Source organism: Microtus ochrogaster, linkage group LG1 (genome assembly GCF_000317375.1).
Source record: "Microtus ochrogaster isolate Prairie Vole_2 linkage group LG1, MicOch1.0, whole genome shotgun sequence".
In the NCBI taxonomy this organism is placed as follows: Eukaryota; Metazoa; Chordata; class Mammalia; order Rodentia; family Cricetidae; genus Microtus; species Microtus ochrogaster.
Genome location: NC_022027.1, coordinates 38680875 through 38701732, shown reverse-complemented (window position 1 = coordinate 38701732; position 20858 = coordinate 38680875). Strand labels below are relative to the sequence as shown.

The following is a 20858-nucleotide window of genomic DNA, read 5'->3' as shown; positions in this document are numbered from 1 at the left end:
TTTTATTACAAACAGAGACCAGATGTGTGTTTACGCCAAAAGGGCTATGGAATGGATCCTTATTACAGCAATTTATGTGGATTTATGCACTCCTAAAATGGAGAGTCCTTCTAAGGCACATTAGCTATATTGTGGAATTTCTGACTTTTTTTTTCCCCCTGAAAATATTCCAAATGCTGGCCTTCCTAAAAGCCTGCCTGTGCCATTTACTCTTTTCTGTATTTGTTTTTAACCAGGCTTATCCTCAATAATATTCTGCATAATAATCCATAAATACCTACCCAGTAGATGATTTCGCAAATGAGCTGTAACTATCTGGGCACCATCGATCAAGGAAGAACTGTGGTTTTACTGACTCCGTGACGCTCTTCCATATGCATCTCCATGCTTGTTGCTATTCATAATGGCGCTTCTCCAATTTCAGCACTGTTCCTGCCACAGCTTTTATGTCCTTTGATTTTACTATAGTGTAGCTCAGACCCCAGGGCAAATAACTCTCCCTGGATGTGACCAGACTAAGCGATCAGCAGCATATCTTTTTACGTTAGCAACTTAAAAAAAAAAGTTCCCTAGATACTTAGCCCAGGGGTTAATATAAATTCAATAATAATTCACCTGGAAAGCTGAGTGTTTTCATGATAATTTCTGAATATGGTTGGGCTATTTCATTGCAGAAATTACCGGGTGACTTGAACTGATAATGATAGTTAATTCCCTTCTTTCCTCTGCAGCCCGGCTAATCTTAGGACAAAAGAGATAATTCCTTTTAAAGACCAGACAGCTGTTGCCCATTTGATTCATGGAGGAGATGTTTTGTTTTATAATAAATAGGTCTTGTTCATCCAGCGCGTTTCTGTTTAATCCTGATGGGTCTGTGGAGTTAGGATAGATTATAATTACATTCAAATTAAAGAATTTAGTCAACTGGAATTTATAACAATGATTTAAATTTATAAAGTCCTCAGAAGAATCTTTGCATTCTCTCCATTAGCCGTCCACAGTGGAGGCTCAGGGGGACTGCTTCAGAGTGCACACTCTTTCTTTCTTTGCTTGTGCATGCGCTGGCTAGCCTGTGACTCACCGTTCTCAGTTTCCCAGCCACTTGCACTCACTAGCAGGTGCTCTTCAGTGTGTCCACCCCTTCTTTCTGGTTGTATCTGTTAGATCTGATGCTCAGAATATGATGATTGCCAGGATTGAATTCTTTTCCAGCTTGCTGACTCCCCTTACATGTGCCTTCCCCATTCCTCCTTATCCCTTCTTTTGACCTTACCCATAGATAGCATCTCCTTTGTGCTGACTGCATGGCCCCTATATTCTTCTGCCATTTGCTTTTGTTTTTCTGCTGGATTAGAAGAAAGAATAATTTTTTTTTAAGATATTCTATTGTCCTCCCCCACCTCCCTGAAACAGAGTAGTTGTCCATGTGTTCAGAAAGTTTGGAGTGAAAAGTTCCATGAAGCACGATGCCCCTCGGTCTTACCTTGTTTGACTATCATAATAAAATTCATAGACTAGACGGTGTATGAGTAACCGATGTTATTTCCTATTGTCTTAGAGGCTGGGAAGTCTAACATAGGTTGACTGTGGATTCAGGCTCTGGTAAGGTCCATTTTTTAGCTTAAGCAGGTGTTTAATACCGCTTCCATAAGAATTCCCATTCCATCTATGAAGGCTTTGATCTCAAGGCCCAATTCCTCCCACCAAAGTCACACCTAAGAAGAACCACATTGGTTTCATCTAATACAATTTAATTTTCAATGTTTATATACAGTCAGTAATAGCCCTTCCTGCTTGGTTTTAAAACGCTGCTAAGGTACACCTGGGGACTTGAATGGAAAGAGCACTGGCCTAAGGATCAAAAAAAGAGATTTATTTATTTATTATGTATACAGTAGTCTGTCTCCATGTATGCCTGCAGGCCAGAAGAGGACACCAGATATCATTACAAATGGTTGTGAGCCATCATGTGGTAGCTGGGAATTGAACACAGGATCTCTGGAAGAGCAACCAGTGCTCTTAACTACTGAGCCACCTCTCCAGCCACCTGTCCAGGAAAATTTTATAGCTGAATTCTAGTGGAAAAGAAATTAACCTCTTCCTTCACCTCTTCATCTGAAAAATAGGATAGATCCTTAATTTGAATAGCAATGTTTGCTTGATATTTATTAGCACTATTATAGATGACAGTTGTGCAATTAAAAAAAAAACTAGGAAGCTTTAGTTGAGCTAAAAAGCAAAGTTATTTCTATTTAAAAATGAGTTATGCTAATCTCTCACCAGTCAGTCTAAAAGAAAGAAAAGAGACACGAATACTGGTGGTTAGGACTAGCAAATGAATTGGGTTGCTTATCTCCTGATGAAGCTATAGAGTAAATAGAGCATACAGAAAATGGATTGTATTTCATTAGAGAGAATTTGCTACAAACTCATGAAGGTATTTGCTGTCAACAAACTAGCTAGAATGGTTTCATAATAATTATATTTAACTTTAAAAGTACATCTTGTACAGAAAAGGAGAATAAATTATACCCAGAGGATCTTCATTCCAGTGAGGGAGAGGTATCTAAAGTAGGAGGAGAAAAAACCTCATGAACATGAGGGATGTTTGGAAATATGGATAAATGGATGGATGAAGAAGTAAAGGAAAACAAGTATGTAGACATTTAGATGTTTATAGACAGATATATCTTCTAATTGACTCAAAAGTATTTTTTTTATTGAAAAGAAATATGCTAGATCAGAGTTCAGCTTACTGAAATATATATGACAGCACATCATATTCTCTTACCCACTTTGATGATGTCTATAAAATTATTTCTGGCATCAACTTGGACTATGTATTGAACTCAACATTTCAAAAACAGAATCTATATTTCCTGTTTTGCATACCTTTCGAGTATGCTTCATTGTATCACCTCACCAGTATCTTTCCAGTTCAGTCTGTGATATGACGGTTTTGAACAGCTTTTACATTATGTATACACCGAGTGAGGTGTGCTCCCCACTCCCTGGCCTGGTCCAACAATGGTGTGAAAAAAATCTGGCTGAATTGTCAAAGATAGTGGTTTCATTTTCTTCACAACAAGTTCACATCTCTTTAATTTTGTCTGTACATAAGCTACTTTAAATCTCAAAGATGATTTAAGTTTTTAATTATTTTTTTTGTTTGTTTTTGTCAAAGTTTGAAAGGGTGTAGTGTATCAGCATAGTATCTACAATGCTAAATGACAACATCCGGGCTCCTTTCTACTGAATAAGTCCTATGTAAAATCCTACCACATCAATACAGGCATTAGTTTACTAATCCTTATAAAACTCATGAAATTTCTCAGTCTTTATATATGTATTTATAAGAAGTAACTTTAGTAATGTTTAATGGGGGGAAATAAAACCTTAGAGGCATTCTAAGGAGGCCTTTAAGCTAGGAATAGGTTTGTTTTAAACATGCCTCTGCAGAAAAGACTTAAAGCAGATTAAAATGTGTTTGCATTTTAATACAGAATTAATGCACAAGCAAAGTGAGAAAAATAAGGTTGTCACAGAGCTTTTCTGAAGCCAGTGCAGAGATTGTGAGTTGAGAAGGTCATCAGGAAAATACGGTCATGAAACTGCATTCGGACTCTGAGGGCTGTGAGAAAATCCAGTCAGTGGTGCTACCACCAAATTACGCAAAGCAGAACCTGGCACCCTTAGTGTCCACTCCACAGGTAGTAGGTAGGAGGCCTGGAAGGTGTACCTGGGAAATGCCTCCCTCCCCACAACCCCAAACCTGGCTCATTTCTTTCTCTTTTGATTCTGCTAATGTATTAATGCATCACGTGAGTTCTCATTCAAATGCAAATCTGGATAGCAGTGCCTTCCTATTTCTCTCACTGTTTTCATAAACAGGGTCTCTTTCTTCTACTCCCAATTCACTTCTCCAGCCGCCTAAACCTGAGCTGCACTACACTGGGTGCAGTTAGCCTTGAGCTTCATGCTCCTCCCTCCTACTGACTGTTCCCTCTGCCTGGAATCCCTGCCTCTGTTTCTAATCTCTTCTTTTCCATGACATTTCAAATTAAACTGTCCTCAGAGAAGCATTTCACAAATTAAACAAAAAGTACCCTCACACATTCTAGGTAAAATTCTTACCAACAATTCTACTTCACAGGGTTTCTGTATTTCATTAAATAAACTAAGTATGTGCAGAGATATGTTTTTCATAAATTTCTGCTGCTAGGAATTAAGGCACTTTTAAAAATAATCATCTTTTTCATTACCATATTCACAGACCTTAACACAATGGTACAGACATTCAAGCATGGGGCAAAATGGGTGAAGTTCAGTGGGAGAGTAAGGGTTGAGGCTTCTATGAGGCTTGTGATTCAGTCCTATACCCACTAAACAATGCAAGTGTTCATTAAAGAGCAAATGTACATACAGGTCAAATGAGCTATTGTTCAAATAATTTATTCATGCAAGAAAAATGAAATATAGATAAACAGATGATCTATCTATCTATCTACCTACCTATGTAGAGATAGATAGATTGATAGATAGGTAGATAGATAGATAGATAGATAGATAGATAGATAGATAGATAGATAGATAGATGATAGATCTCTCTCTCTCTATATATATATATATATATATATATATGTTGGTAGAAGATAGATAGATAGATAGATAGATAGATAGATAGTAGATAGTTGCAGACAGACAAACTCTTAGAGTTAGATATACTTTTCTACCCAAAAATAAAATATAGCTGTAAGTATTCATGTACATATGCAATTTATAGATCAGAAACTTTTACCAGCCCCAGTTCCAGAGCTCTATCTTGGAAACCAAATAACGCCCTAGAGAAAGTGTCAGAAATAAAGGCACCATAAGTGACCCAAGAATGGAAAAGAGGAAAGTGCTCACCAATCAACTTTTCAGCTAAGGACAGTATGGGTGGTGATCAAGGGATATTTTTAGTCAGCTTCCATTCATGTGATAAAATCTGACAAAAACCAACCTAAGAGAGGAAAGACTTATATGGGCCCATGGGTTAAGAGGTCTCTGCCCACAGTACTGATCTCATTTCTTTGATCCCAAGAGAAGGTTGACCACCATGGAAGCAGGAGTATATGGCAGAGGTCATGCCTGCCTTGCTAGCCATGTTTGTGGCTCATGTTTGAAATCACATCTCTCAGGAGGCAGAAGCAGAAGCCATACAAATTGGATAATTTTAAAAATCAAAGTATTATTAATCCATTGATGAAGATGGCATCCTACTAATCTAATCACGTAAGCCCAAAGTCCACTAGCTGGCAATGAAATCTAAGTCTTAGGAGTCTTTGGGTACCATTGTATATCCAAATCATGGCAAGGGGTAGAGGTAGAAGGGATAATGACACAGAACAATAATCTACTGAACAGAAGGAATATTTGTGTCTTTCCTGGGATTAGATGTAGATTTGGCAGGAACTTGGGTTCAACGTATTTACACTTCTATCATGATTTGGTGTTTCTGGTTCTTGTAGCTGGTTGTCTTTAGCCTTGAGCAGTGAAAATTATTGGATATTATAGTTTGGGGCAAAACATTTCTCAAATGACCAACATGTATGGATCAATGGAACTGAGAGGAATCTTACCCACAGGAGAAGATATGGCAAAGACAGAGTTGTTACGGTATATTTACCCTTCTCATTTGTAGGCCAGTTCACTAAGCTAGGTTTGTCCTTAGTAACTATCAATAATAGATCCTTCTCTTTTCTTTTTTTATTAAAAGTTTTTTATTAAAAATTTCTGCCTCCTCCCCGCCTCCCTTTTTCCTCCCCCTCCCCCCATTACCCATGTCCCACTCCCCTCCCCCTCCATCTCCAGTCCAAAGATCAGTCAGGGTTCCTTGCCCCGTGGGCAGTCCAAGGTCCTCCCCCTCGATCCAGGTCTAGGAAGGTGAGCATCCAAACAAGCTAGGCTCCCACAAAGCCAGTACATGCAGTAGGATCAAAACTAAGTGCCATTGTCCTTGGCTTCTCAGCAGCCCTTAATGTCCACCATATTCAGAGAGTCCGGTGTTATCCCATGCATTTTCAGTCCCAGTCCAGCTGGCCTTGGTGAGATCCTCACTCATAATTGGTTTTTAGACATAAATATAGGACATTGAACCTATAATTCGCGATCCTAGAGAAGTTAAATAAGAAGGTGAACTGTCAGGGCCGTGAGGGTCCAACATAAATTCTCTGATTCCCTAACCCGGCTGGAATGGAGTCGAGAGGAAAAGAACTGACACAGCTTACACCATCATGGAAAAGGCCAGAATCTCCGTTTATTGCCCAAACATTTTATATACCCACACCAAATTGAGCGGAGAGGGGGGAAAACACATTACGACATCACCTAGGCAACCAGGTGCCTGGGCCCAAGTCACGTCCGCATCTAGCAGTCAGGTAGGCCCTGAATTAGCATCTTTATAAGACACCTTCCAAATTACAAAAGGAAGGAAGCACTAAACATCTGAACTCCTAAGTCATCAGCTTCAGTCAAACATCTCTTCTCAGGTAATCCACATTTTAACAAAAGAAGCTAGGCTTTTGTTAAGGGCAGAGACAGCTTGTCTGCAGAGCTACGTGATGAGCTCGGACCGGGGAAATGGCTTTTGTGCCATATCGAAATATGGGCCCACAGTGAACCCAAAGAAAAGCATAAAGTTATCCTCCTGGATACTGGAAGTAGACAAGATTGCTAGGCAATAATAGATTCTTTAGGCAAAAAATAATGCATTTCTTTTGTTCTTTGTTTGTTCGGGGTTTTTTTGTTGTTGTTATTGGTGGTGGTGGTGGTGGTGGTGGTGTTATTTTTGAGATAGGGTTTTTCTGTGTAACTAGCCCTGGGTGTTCTGGAACTTGTTTTTAAGTTTAGCTGGATCCACTTTCGTAGATGGAGTACTGGCTTCAAATAGTTAGTAGATAAGAACGGGAGGTACAAGGGGCTCAGCTGCTTTAGAGATGGAAACATTGATTCCAGTCTTGAAATGTCCTTGGTTCTGCCCTGGTCAGATAAAAGAAGGGGGTTCTGGTTCCTGCCTTGTTTGTTCTTCTCTTTCTTTTATACTTTCTAATTTTAGCCCCCTTTTCTATAGAATGCCCTTAGTATCTTAATGGAACTCATATTATAGGGTCTAATCTTGCAGCAGAGAGCTTGACCTTTCTCCTTCCCTCCTTCCCTCCTTCCCTCGTGCCCCCTTCTTTGAACTTTTACTTAAAGTCCTGCAGTCAAATTCCTTTCTATACTTACCCATTGTCTGTGAAATTCATTCTCTTGGCTTGCCTGACAAAGTACTCCACAGCCACTGGTTTGAAGTGGCAGGACTAGCTTTTACTTTGTGCAGGACCTTAGAACTCAAGACTACAGGCACATGACAAGACAGAATCTGCCGCTTTCAAGAACCTATTGCTTTTTTCTGTGTCACTAGCACCTAACAGGTCACAATTGATTACTAATCTATTAATATTGAAATTTCTTTCTTCTTTGCTTACATTCTCATTTCCTGTATGTCTCCATTTTTCCTTCCCCTCCTGAATCTCTTTTTCTTTCTTTCTGTATTGGCATTAAGTCCAGGTCTAACTGAGCTATTTACCCAGCCCACTGAATTTTAGATTTTGTTTATTCATTATATTGTAGCATTTCATTTTACATCATTAATAAAAAATCTCAGATTGGTCACTTTGTTGCTGTTGAAATGTAAATACATAAAGTACTGGTAGGCCATGAATGGTATTTTGGTATATAAAAAATTTGTTGCATAGTTATCCTTCAAATCTGTAGTGTGGATCATTTGATCTTACAGGTATTTTAAATATAAAGACCCTGAATAAATTTTTGAACCCATTACATTATCATTGATATGCTCGGTTTTTGTTTGCTTAATTTTACTTTAATAATTTCTGCAAAATAATGATTTTATTTTAACAATAACTTTACTAACAGTTTTACATAATGTGAATATATTTTTGTGAAATTAAAATATTACCAATAATAATTTTTCTTTTATTTCTGAATTTTCAACCTTTGGTTCACATATTTAAGTGTATTAATATAGATAAATATATAAACACAGATATATATATGTACATATTTGAAATATTTTCTAAGTAGTATAATTCTAGCAGTGTATTTTAAAGAAATATCAACACCATTAATCTCCTTCATACTTTTAAACTGTTGGAATTGTACATTTATAATTGAGCGAGTCTGTATTATCATAACCTCTACTGTTTTCAGTCACAAGCCTGATTGGATGTCTCTGAATGTTTAGTTTTGACATCAGGAGATTATTTCTTATATCCAACAGCAATAAGACTTAGCATCAAGAGTTTACCCTGTGTAGGAGCTATGTAATTATAAACTCTTTGCCAGAGTTATAGGAGTGATAGTCACTTCCATAACCTTGCCAGTGCTTGCTATTATTGCATTTAATTTTTGAATTAGGTTTTTTATGCACATATGTATATGTTTGTGATTATGCATTGTGTAGATGTTCTGATCACTGCAATTTATTTATTAGGGTTTTTTTTTATATCAGTTTGTTTTTAAGTGTTTGGTCCTGCTGAGAACACAAAGCATCCCATAGTGAACTCTTCTTCACTTGCTATTCTAATGAGTTTGTGTCTTCCTTAATTAATACTGGGAAACAATTTACAAAGAGAAAATTTCTATTTGTTTGTTTATTATAGTCTATACTGGCCATCTTACAAGAACATGAGAGGATAAGAAAACTAATCCATAAATAATGATTTTCATATGTTTAATTAACAATGGAGTAGGTTATAGTTTAGAAAGATGAACATAAGACACTCTCTGGAAAGTGGAATCTAAAGAAGAGTTTTCCATTACATTCTTCCTTATGAAAATGTGCTGTAGTATTGTTTCACAAACTCAAATTATTAAAAAAAAATTAAAAAAAAGAAACTCAAATTATTGTTTAAATTTAATTCTAAGAATTTAAAATGATAATGAACATTATGAACTGGGAAGTGGTACTTATTTACTTCGTAAAGATATATTTCACATCATTCTTATGAATGAAGTTATGTTTGTGTTTTCTTGTATCAAGGCTGCCAAGTATATTCGGGAGGTCCTGAAATATTGTCTTTAAACATCTTTAAAGTGTTGACAATTGGTTATGTTTTGAAGAATATATTTAAAAATCAATGTGTTTCAGAAAGAAAAACTACCGGGAATTCGGGAGTAATTTGCTACACGATATATTGGGAGAGAACTTCTTAGTTTGGTAGGAGGAAAGCAGGAATTTCACCAAGAGTAAATTTCACAGAACTTTGAAACCTGTGAGTTCCCTTAGCCAATTAATTGCCCATCTTGGCACGATGGAAAGCATGGACAGCTTCTTGAGAATATAGAGTAGGGGGGACCTACAAGAACCTCTCAGCAAAGTCCAACTTAGAGACTGGCAGAGAAAATTGTCAGACACACCTTAGACTTAACCACCCACATGACTAACTTAGGAAAGAAAGAATCTTTAGAAGAAAGTATCCTCAAAAAGCCTTCGTGAACACATGATTTGAAAGTCAGGCTTCAGAGAAAAGGCTGAGAGTTATCAGGAAACTTTATAGAGTGCTGTGGATTGAGGATGGGATTTAAAAACTGTTTCTTGACTCAGTAACTCTAATTGACAATGCACAAACAATTACAATGCACAAACAATTGCTAAAGGAGACCAACGAAAAAAATATAAATGCATTTTTTCTTTCCATTTCAAATTATAGTTAAAGTCTGGAGAGACAGCTGCCAATATTGCTAGAGAGCTGGCAGAACAGACCAGAAATCATTTGAACGCTGGGGACATCACCTATTCAGTCCGTGCCATGGACCAGCTGGTTGGTCTCCTGGATGTGCAGCTCCGGAATTTGACCCCGGGCGGGAAAGACAGTGCAGCGCGCAGCTTGAACAAGGTGAGAACCTCAGCTGTGTCTGTCTTTCAGTTTTAAGACAGTTTTGAGATGTTCGTGTTGGTTTTTTTCTTTCTTCTGGCAAGTTGTATGATTAAAAGAAACCACACCAATACTTATATTTAATTGACTTTACTATTTTAATTATGACCTTAGTTGACTTTTAATTTAGGGAAATATATGCCAGTCTTTTGTATTTCTAGTTCTACTTTTGGTACTACTTTCTCAGTTTTTTTTTATGCTAAATAATAGCAAAATTAGTGTAAATGAATGCAACTGGTTATTGTTTCCTACAAATTCCTCTCTCAAAATAATTGGCAGTGTAAATAGTTTTTAATCAGGAAGTGGAAATTTAGGAAACATTAACAAAAGCATGTTAAAATCCATTAGATTTTTTTCTCATATTTTTTAATAAGATAATTTTACCTACTTGATATTTCTTTTAAAAACTGGTAGGGCAAGAAACTGAATTAGAATATACGTTTCATTTTAATTTTTAAATGACTCATATATTTGAATCTTTACCCATCAGATTTTAACTTTAAATAAGCAAATTTAAATATGTTTCATTTCAAGAAATATACTTTATGACTTTTTTCGCACTTTAATAAACATTTTATGTGCATAAATATCTTGTATAATTGTAAGCACAAAGTATATGCATATTTATAAAGAATATCAGTTATATATGCATACATAAGTATTACATGGTAGACTAATATCATGATGTCAGATGGTTAGCATCAAATGTAGATACTCACAAATGGAATAGCTGAATTCTGTGCCCTGGACTGTTAACATCATCTTTCCAACCTGGAAAATAAAAAATTTTGACAGTGGAAGACTAATGCTCCTATAAGAAATTCATTTTTAAAATATTTCCCTTTAGACTGGAAATTTAAAAAGTCATAAATTTGTCTTTTACTGGTTTTAGTTCTCTGTTTTTGGTGGGTTAAGATTGCCGCTCATTAAAATGGAAAAATGTTTTTATATAATAATCATTCAACATTAAAAAGCCAGATTTTTTTTTCTGGCAGATAGCTCTTGCTTCAGTTTCTTTGGTAAGCAAATGTAATTTTCATCTTTATTTATTAAGATATAATGTATTAGGTTTGTTTGTCATGCTGAGTAAGGAGTTATTTTTTTTTTCTCTTGTGTCCTGAAACAATCACATCCGAGTCTCTGATGGCATATTCTGCAGCTGCGTATATGCTGTGGCATGCTGTGACTTTAATGTGTTATTACCCTAGCTGACTTGATGCTACTAATGAATATGGCTGCCAGCTATTCTTATAATAATGGGCTGGGAGTACTGATTTCTATTAATGTTACATATCCATAACATGACTTCTTTTTGCAATACTTTGTATCTTTATTTAAAAGTGGTGTTGATGTCTGAGGCTATCAGGTAAAGCTGGCAATTAATGTCACATTCTAACTGGCTACAGCTAATCAGCTTGCCTAGACTGAATATCAAATAACTACACAATGGGCAAATTTCCATTCCTGGGGCTTTTTAATGCTCTCTTTTGTTTCCCATTTGGCGCTCTCCAATTGTTTATATAATGCACTTTGTCATATGTTAATTTGCATGAAGGGGTAGGGAGATGGGAGGGCAAAGGTTCCTCATGTGCTTGCTGGCTTGCTCTCATTTCCTGTGGTTCCTACTTTCCCCAAAGCAGTTACAGCCCATCAGATTTGCAAAGTCAACTAGGTACAAATCAATTGCACTCCACATTGAAATTCTGGAGAGCTGAGCCCTACATAATTGTGATGTGAGTCAGTGATCTGAATGACAGCATTGGTGATTCACTTGCTCTCATTCCTGACTTCATTCTTCAGCAAAGTTACTGCTCCCTCATTGAAGAAAGCCTGCATTAGGGTTGCTACATATTAGCCAGCTACACAAAGAGTGTTAGATTAAGTACTTCCTAAAACTGGATAAACTCTATTTTGCATTTCAAGGCTAATAACCAAGGGAACTGAAAAACCCAGGAGAAAATATGAAACCCCAGAGTCTGATTTATCAAAATTTGGGTCACTCATTTAAACAGCATGAATGAATGGTTATTGATTATTCATTTTAGCATCAGGAGAAAATGTTTGGGGCCTGAATACTACTTCTGTCAACAAAAACAAATTAAATCAAGCTTCTTACCCCACTAGTTTCTAAAATGTTTTCTATTTTGGCCAAGACTGTCAAATCCAATTCTTTAAGAAATAAAAGAAACAACAAGTCAGAAAATGAATCACAAGCTTGTAATCTCCAGTTATCTGACTCATTATTTGTCCCATAGGGGTAAATATAGTCACAGGGAATGGACATGTCTATCTTGCTTATAGGATTTTGAAGGTGTGAATGAACGCATAATATAAACACACAATCGACCATCTAGGCTGTCTTGAAAACCACACATAATCTCTCTGTAAAATAATGGGTTCCAAACTTTTTGCATAGTTGACTTACCATCTTATGTCTCCACTAGCGGCTCATAAATGAATAACTAACCAGAAGTGCCCTGGACCATTTCACATGAATGTCTATTGATCTGTACTAATTTCTACTAAATGTGTTCAAAGGTTTCTTTCTGTCAACAGTTTCCACGGTCTTGGTTTTAGGTGGGCTGCTCAGAAAAAGGGTTTTTTGTTTTTTTGTTTTTTTTGTCTGCCATATTGCTGCAGCATAGCCTTCGTTTTCTTCTGTAAAAGTAGCGAATCAAAAAGTAAGGTGCTTATGTGGATGTTTTCTTTTATTTTTCTTCTGTCACTAACTTGTTTTTTCTATTCTGTGTTTAATCTGCTGTCTTAATGGATTCAGCTTCAGAAAAGAGAGCGCTCTTGCAGAGCCTATGTCCAGGTACTTTCTGTGTTTTTATAAATGTGTTAAGTTGTTGAATTGTCTCTGTTGGCAATCGCATGTATGGGCGTCTGAGGGAAAACGATAATGTGCCATATTGAACTAAAGGAACTTCAGGGAGGGCGTGCAGGGTGGGAATGGAAAGAGAGTACGTGTTAAAAAGAAAGCTGATGGTGCCAAGTTCTGTCAAGCATGAGAAACAGACTAGAGAGAAGGTGCAGCTTGAGGCGCGGAACATTTTCATCTAAGAGCTGAGTTTGATATAACATATAAATCCCTGTTTTTTCACAGAGTCGCTATATAGATTTTATTCATACACTGAATTGTTAGTTCATTCAGAATTATCAGTCAGAGTCATTTAAGACAAGACACAATATGGGGTATTTGAAATAATCTTAGTTCTTTTTCAAAGTGGAACTCAGGATTCCAGAAGGACTATCACCACATTACTCTCATTGAGATGATATGTAAATATAATTTACTCAAAATGCAAATTAATATTCCTCACAACACTATTCTTGTGGTCTTGGATTTAGTGTAAAAGAGAACTGTACTCAACAAGCTGAATGTCTTCCTGGGTTTTGTTCTATCAGGTGTTTTGTGTAGGGAGGCTACTATCTATCTATCTATCTATCTATCTATCTATCTATCTATCTATCTATCTATCTATCTATCTATCCATCTATCTATCTACCCATCTATCTATCTATTCCAAGACAGTGCTGACTGTCCTGCAGTTTACTTTGTAGACTAGGCTGGCCTCAAACCCACAGAGATCCATCTACCTCCCTCCAGAATGCTGGTATTAAAGGTGTGTGTCACCACGCCTGGTTTTTATTTTATGCCTGACAGCTTCATGTTCTCTGTGTGCAAATAACAGCATTCTATTGATGCAAATCCATTTATGTTTAGAGAAAAATGACGTCAGGAGCCAAGTTAGTGTTTGTGAGGATTGGCAGTACCAAATAAAAATTTTAACAGTTTATCCACTTTTTCATATAATATGGCAATATTGAGTTTGACTTCTCATACTCTTAATGGCTTTACTTGTTATAAATATCAGATATCTGTCTGTTCACGTGTATTTCTCCAAAGACCTGAATACTCACATCTACTAACTTTATGGGTAATATAAAACTGGGATATTGAATTAATAATTAGAAAACTAATTTGCTGAAATTATGTCAAAAGAAACATAGGGGAGATGACTTTAGGGGAGAATCATTCAGGTTTTAAAATACAGAAGAGGTAGACATTTTAATGAATGAGTGTGACATCTGTCTCTTCTTAGTCATATACTTAATTGGACCACAATTATTTTTTCTTGCCCCATTTTAAAAATCCACAAAATCCATCATTTCCTCAAAAGTGTTCACAAATAAAAAAATTACAATCTCGGCCAAAGGGTTTTAGCATAAATTAGATAATATTGAATAGTTAAACTTCTGTTCCTCTTTCTTTAGTTAGTATCATATTGGAGAAATATCAAGTGTACTTTGAGGAAATGAGATATTTTCTATGTCTTCTCAGTCACTCAAGGATACATTGCAAGTGTTATCCATAGTCCAGTTAATTTTCTTATACAAATTTAACCTTCATGTTTCCCTCTATAAGGTGGGAAACATTTTTGTTTGTTTGTTTGTCTTACCTATCTCTTGCCTAATGGAAAGGCCCTTTTAACAAAAATTTGACAGCATAGCATAAGAAATAGCAGAGTAATTTAGTAAAGATAAACTCTATGTGGCATGGAAAACTTTGAAAAAGAAAACCCAGAGAGGCAGAGAAACCTCTGCTCTCTATTTTTCTGCTTAGGCATGAAGAGGAGGGGGTCAGTTGAGGAGTGTGCTTGGACAGAGGGAGTGAGGATGCAACCTTAGTAAACTGAGGACATAGCATTGCCTGTTCTCTCAGACTTTCGACATTTCTGGGCCTTTGATTCTCTTTTTTGAAGATAGGCAACTGTCTTTCAAATGAAGACATACAATCTGCTTTGGAAAAAAGGTCATGAATTTTTTCTTTCAGTTTTATGACCTGTTTCCTTGACAGAAGATTGGTGGAGAAAGTACAAGTAGCTTTCCACCTCTGGTGATGTCCCGAATGCCATGGTGCCATATTAGAGGGTAGGGTATTCTTGTCTCCAGTTTGATTAATTTCAAGCTTGAATTGCTTTTTAAAGGAAAACATAGAATAGAAATAAATTGTCATCCCATCTTATAAATTGCATTTTGAGTCTGAAGGCATTAGGATGGGGAAATAACAGCATTGTGTGGGAATCATTTGAAAGAAGAAAAAAAAACTAATTTGACATTGACTCTTAGGGAGATTATCTTTTTTATTTGCATTACCTTTATGAAATAAGGAATTTCTGTGAATAAGAAGATATTAAGGCTTATTGTCTAAGGTTTTAGTAAAACATCGTTTAGGGGAGCACACTATGATAGGTAGGGAAGGAAGTCCATCACAGAAAGGTGGGGAGCATAGCATGTTGTAGCCCTGCCAGGATTGTCTCCAGTTGTAATCTATGCTATCCTCCTAATGGTGCTTTCAGGATAATAAGCCTTCCAGTGTTTAAATCTCCGAAATGCATGGTCATTCGAACATGAATCTCCAACGGAAAATTAATAGCACAGTTTATTCAACAGCTGGCTTCCTGGTGTTATAATTGACTAGCTGCGAATAAATGTCTCAGGTATTGACTAAATATCTGACTCGGCACAATACAAACAGAGGCTACGGGTGATGCAGAAATGCTCTGCTCGATAATACAGGCACTCCTTCTGATCATGTCAGTGTGGACTGCAATTCCGTGAAGCTCTGTGGTCAAAGGTGCTGGAAAAATACCCGTGACCGACTCGTGAAGAGCAGTTTTATCTTTCCCATTGTTTATAGGCTCAGATCATACATGGGGCCCTCTCTGAGACAGGTGCCTGATGTACTTGAAAGGCTTTTGGCATTCGTTCTGACATGATTGCTTATCATTATGGGTTCCTATAAAATGTGGCCTTTCCTTTCACATCAGACAGGATTCCTCCAGGGATGAGTTTTGCTACCTGAATCCATTTACCTTCCGTTCATCATTTTATGAGCGGGAGTCGATTTTATGAATTTTAAAAATCCATGTTTTATGGGTTTTTTTAATATTTTACACCTTTTGTTCTATGACAAAACTAAAAGCGCCTACAAAATCAGACCTACCACCTATCAGTCATAAATGGCCTATATGTGAACGGTTTAACCTGGGGTGGGTTTTAAAATAATACATGAATCCCAGTAATAGTACATTTGCAATCTAAGGTTTTTAAAACATAAGGCAATTTACTTTTTATGTATTTATTTATCTGTGACTTTTATTATAATAAATCTTTATTGATTACTGAAATATAAAAATTATATTTATTATAGTAAAAGGACATTAATTTATCCTGAGTATATTATTGTTAGAAGTTTGGCTTGGTGATGCAGGCCTGAACCCCTATTGTTTATGGAATTCAGGTTGGAGAATATCCTGAGCCTCTGAGTGACTTCAATACTAGCCTGGGTAGTTTAGTGAGACCTTGTCTCAAAATAACAAGGAAAAAGGCTGCGATATAGCTAGTACTAGAGCATTGTTTTTATTTATGAAGGGAATTGTAAATTTTATAACAGGGGAGTCCAGACTGCCTTAGAAACATAATAAAACAACTATTAGATTGGAATGTTACCAGAAGGGCCGTAAGATGAGGGGGCTTGAGAGAGGCAAAAGGAGCTGAAAAGACTGGCCAAGGTCACAGAACTAACACCGACACTGTCAGTACTGCTCTCTTGATGCGTACCCTGTTTCCTTCCATGGCAAGGTGAAAATAACAATGATTTTTTATTATGAATAAGAATATTTGGGCTGGAGAGATGGCTCAGAGGTTAAGAACAAAGGACCTGGGTTTGATCCCAGTGTGTACATGGCAGTGCACAGCTGCCTGTAGTTCCAGTATGAGCAGACCCGATGCCCTCTTCTGAGCTATTCAAACAGTGAATGAATGTTTTTATGTTTTTTTTTATATTTTACACCATGTATTCCATGGACATACGTGCAGGCAAAACACCATAATAGAAAATAAAGTAAAGAATAAGAACCTTTACCGCGTCAGCTATGTGGATACTGTGCAGAACACTGTGTGTTCTCTGTTATTTATGTTTTACCCCAAAGACGGTCTGCCTGGGTAAAACAGGATGGTATTCACCCGAGATCCTCCTGTCTCACGTTCATGCATCCTAAGATCACAGGCATGAGAGAAATTTTCTTACATTCTTACTTAATATTTATAAGAATTTTGTGTTACAATTCATTGTGTGCGAAGTGAAAATGGAGACCCACAAAGCGTTAGTTGATCTCTAAAAGATCATGGAGATCAGTGACTGAAGGGATGTGGAAACGCGAAGCTGAGTTAAAGCTTGCGTGCAATTGACTCCAAGGATACTGCAGCCTCTGACTTGGCTTACTACTGTGTGGTAGGAGGCAGGATCTGACATTTGGTTTATATTCATTGGGGGGTGTGTGTGTGTGTATTATATTCCAGAGATAGAACAGAGTAAAACAATCCCCTTTCTTTTTCTCCCACATGTACAAGAACCCATACCACATACACATGTCCCGTGGCTGTGTCATTATTACTTTGTACTATTATATTACACAGTTCACATAAGTTCGTACACAGACAGAATTTGATTTTGAGGTTTGTTCATTTTCAAAGAGGACCTTAATATAAAAATGGAATTTTAAGAAAAGAAAAAGCAGTTAAAGAAACTGTCAGAATGATGCTCCACATTGTGTTTCTGTCAGTCTTTCCAGTGTGTGTGAACTTCAGACTTCATGACTCTGATCATGGATGAGCTACCTTAGCATTTGGTAATGTGATCCATGAACCAGCAAAAGACCATATGCTTCCACAGAGATTAGTGTGATTTTAACAAGAATTTGGAAATACAGTATAAATAAATAAATATAAACAAATAGCTTAAGAACAAGTGCCAGACAGGCGGTGGTGGCACATGCCTTTAATCTCAGCACTTGGGAGACAGAGGCAAGTGGATCTCTGTGAGTTCAAGGCCAGCCTAGTATACAACAGCTAGTTCCAGAACAGGCTCCAAAGCTAGAGAGAAACTCTGTCTTGAAAAACCAAAAAAGAAAAAGAAAAGAAAAGAACAGGTGTCTTCATGTGTCATGAATGTACACAAGATTTTGTTTACATTTTCAACTTTAAATCACTACCCTTCAGTTAATAATGTTTGCTAACATTGTTCTCTTCTTCAGAAAGAACTAGTATGAATTACAGCTGTTTTTGTCATTTCATTTTTCTGCTTTAAATGAAGAACACTTTCTTAGCTAATAAATATGCTTTGTTCTCTTTTCATTGCTGTTCTTCGTGTCTCAGAGGTAGTACGTTCTCCTTCATGTAGCCATGCTTTGCTTATAGAGCAATAAAAGTGCACTTCATAGAGACTTCAGTCACTATCAAGACCCAGTGTTCCACTGAAGGTTGCCAAGTAACGAGACGATGTTCTTCAGCCTGAGTAGTAAGGACTGGATGGTGTGGGCATCCAAGAATAGAGAGTCACTTTGATGGGCGTATTTGTGCTGGATGCTGAGGTCATCATTCAAATGTTTAATACTTTAAAACATTGAAAAACAAAACTTGGTAAAAAAAAAAAAGTGAAGTGCCAGGAAAATAAGACTTGAAAAAACAGAAAGTTTTTGAGAGGTTCAGCAGCTGGAAGGATGATGTCACCATTTATTGAAATGTTCTATTTGTGATTAGTATAAGCAGAGGACCTGCCGTGAGGCATGTTAAGTTTTGAGTTTAATAGATATGGAATACACATGACATAAGCTTGGAATTTAGTTTAATGAGATTATCATTTCCTACTGTTAACTAATAATATTTCAAGTCACTGTCCTAGGTAAAATCAAGAGTGATTTTCTTCTAAAGACCAAAGCCTGGATTCTGGCAGTCCTAAATGGTACGCCTGGGCAGCCATCCTCAACATGCCAGCTAAGGAGACAATTTTTAGTGAAAAGCAGGGATGGATGGATTCATTTATGGTGGTCACATCTGAATGAGGAGCAAATCAAGGCATCCGGTGACCATCAAATCCACTTGCTTCAGCTTGAGTTTTAAGATTAAATTAAGTATAAGAAACGTGGATAACTAAGTGGTCCCTGTCAGCTTCTGTCCCCATGCATCTCTGACCCATAATCACTTCTGTTTCCTGCAAGGCTCTCTAACAAATTCTCAGAATTCTTTCTCTAATGGTTCACATCTGGGCTGCTACCTTTCCTCACCTCACCTGGATTCTCGAGGAAATTTTCATTTCTTAGGGTCTTCAATAGCCTGAGAGCACAAGTATTTCTCTTTAGAATAGCTTCTCCCTTGAAAGATTAATTGCATAATTACAGAATGACAAGAAAAGAATCTGGCCCTAAGTCCCAGCTTCCTATTCTATACGAAGTCAAAGAGTGGGAGACACTCTGGCAACAACTTAAAGAGCAACCTTCAGGGCAGGGGTACAACTAAAACAGGACAGTCTTCCATCTTGAAATCACCCGAAGTTCTTTTTACTTTAATATATTTTTATTTATAAGTATGTCTGTGTGAGCACGCATATAGGAGTACAGGTTCCCTTGGAGGTCAGAGGCATTGAATGTTCCTGGAGCTAGAGTTGGAGGTGGTTTGCGTCGCTTGGCAGAGCACCGGGAACAGAGCTTTAGTCCTCTGTAAGAAAGCTTGTGCTCTGTGGTGCTGAGCCAGCTCTCCAGTCCCATCCCTTGGAAGAAAAAGTGCTGCTCAGTGTTGCTGAACCCGCTCTACAAAGATGATCACAACTTTTAAGCAGAAAAGTACTACCAGCATTCCCCTACAAAGTCCAGCAATTTCTACCCTAGTAAAATATCTGAAGACATTTTGCCCATCCTTTTTATTTTTGTGTCACTGATACAGACTTCCTGTGAACCGAAGTTGCTACTTGCACCTTTGACAAAGTGCAAATTGAATTATGCCAGTTTTACTTGGGTGCCTTCAGTGAATGAGACAAGAAGGCGTCTATGTTCCATTTATATTGCTAGGAAGAAATTAATGAGTATTTTCAAGTTCCTTGTTTGGTCACTTAATTGGCTGTGTGACAAAGAGCTCTGTGGTGCATGTCAAACAACTTTCTTAGGCCTCTAATGATTTGTGCTTTCCTTGTGATACTATCCTATGTGCCCTGTCAGACTGGATGTCCTTGTTAAAGTGGCTAGAATAAATTGGCTGGCAGTGTGCATACAGCATAGTATATTAACCACAGCAACAGGGAGTACTTTTAGCAGTTCTTTCAATAGATTTCCTTGTTTGCCCATAAGCATCAAAACCAACCCAAACTTTCATTTAATATAATTAAAAGGACATCTGAAAGTAGTTTGAATCACAGCAGGTTCTTGTGCCTTGGTAACCCTTTGTTAAAGCCCTGTGAACTTAATATATTTCACAGCTTGATAAATCTGTGCTTGATGTGTGTCAGTATGGAAAAAATAATTCAAATCTGTACCCTGCGTGCTTCTGTTGACCTAAACCTATTGTTAAGAGACTGTTGAGATTAAAGAAAGTTACGTCCATCTCCCAAACCCCAGTCCTCTCCACCTACAGAGTAGCTATTAGAATGCCTTCTCATAGTTGTCGTCATTAACCGATGCTCTAAAGCAGTTGATGAATCAGAAGACTGTGAAATGTTGTGTAACGTGTAACGGGAGTACAGTACTTCCTACGGGTGTTAGATAAGAGTTTGAACAGGTCGATTCATACATCTAAAAGACCACTAAAGGACAATGACAGGTGTTGATGTCGAGTCTTTATTGACAAAGACAGAAAGTCGTTCAAGAAAACTCTGAATATTGCCTTGGTGGGCTCTATGACCTGCAGAGATGATTACCTTATGCAAAGTCATTCCTACCTCTTCCATCCTGTATAGTTCCTATAAGTAGGCACATGTTCCAGCTGCTGTTTGTATAGACATGGGTTGTAAATGTTCCAGAGAGCAATTCGAATAAAGACTCG

General features: G+C 37.2%; 1 protein-coding gene across 20 annotated transcripts in view; it reads left to right on the top strand.

Moving 5' to 3' along the window:
- Nucleotides 1-20858, top strand: part of Adgrl3 (adhesion G protein-coupled receptor L3) — a 745864-nt gene that overhangs the window by 576263 nt on the left and 148743 nt on the right. For 18 of the 20 annotated variants that reach the window (XM_026785275.1, XM_026785272.1, XM_026785262.1 and 15 more), the window contains 2 exons: nt 9756-9941; nt 12757-12795. In XM_026785275.1, the coding sequence (XP_026641076.1) occupies nt 9756-9941; nt 12757-12795 (225 nt within the window). The remainder of the gene's footprint in view (nt 1-9755; nt 9942-12756; nt 12796-20858) is intronic. The other 2 variants (XM_026785269.1, XM_026785265.1) reach the window with 1 other exon arrangement.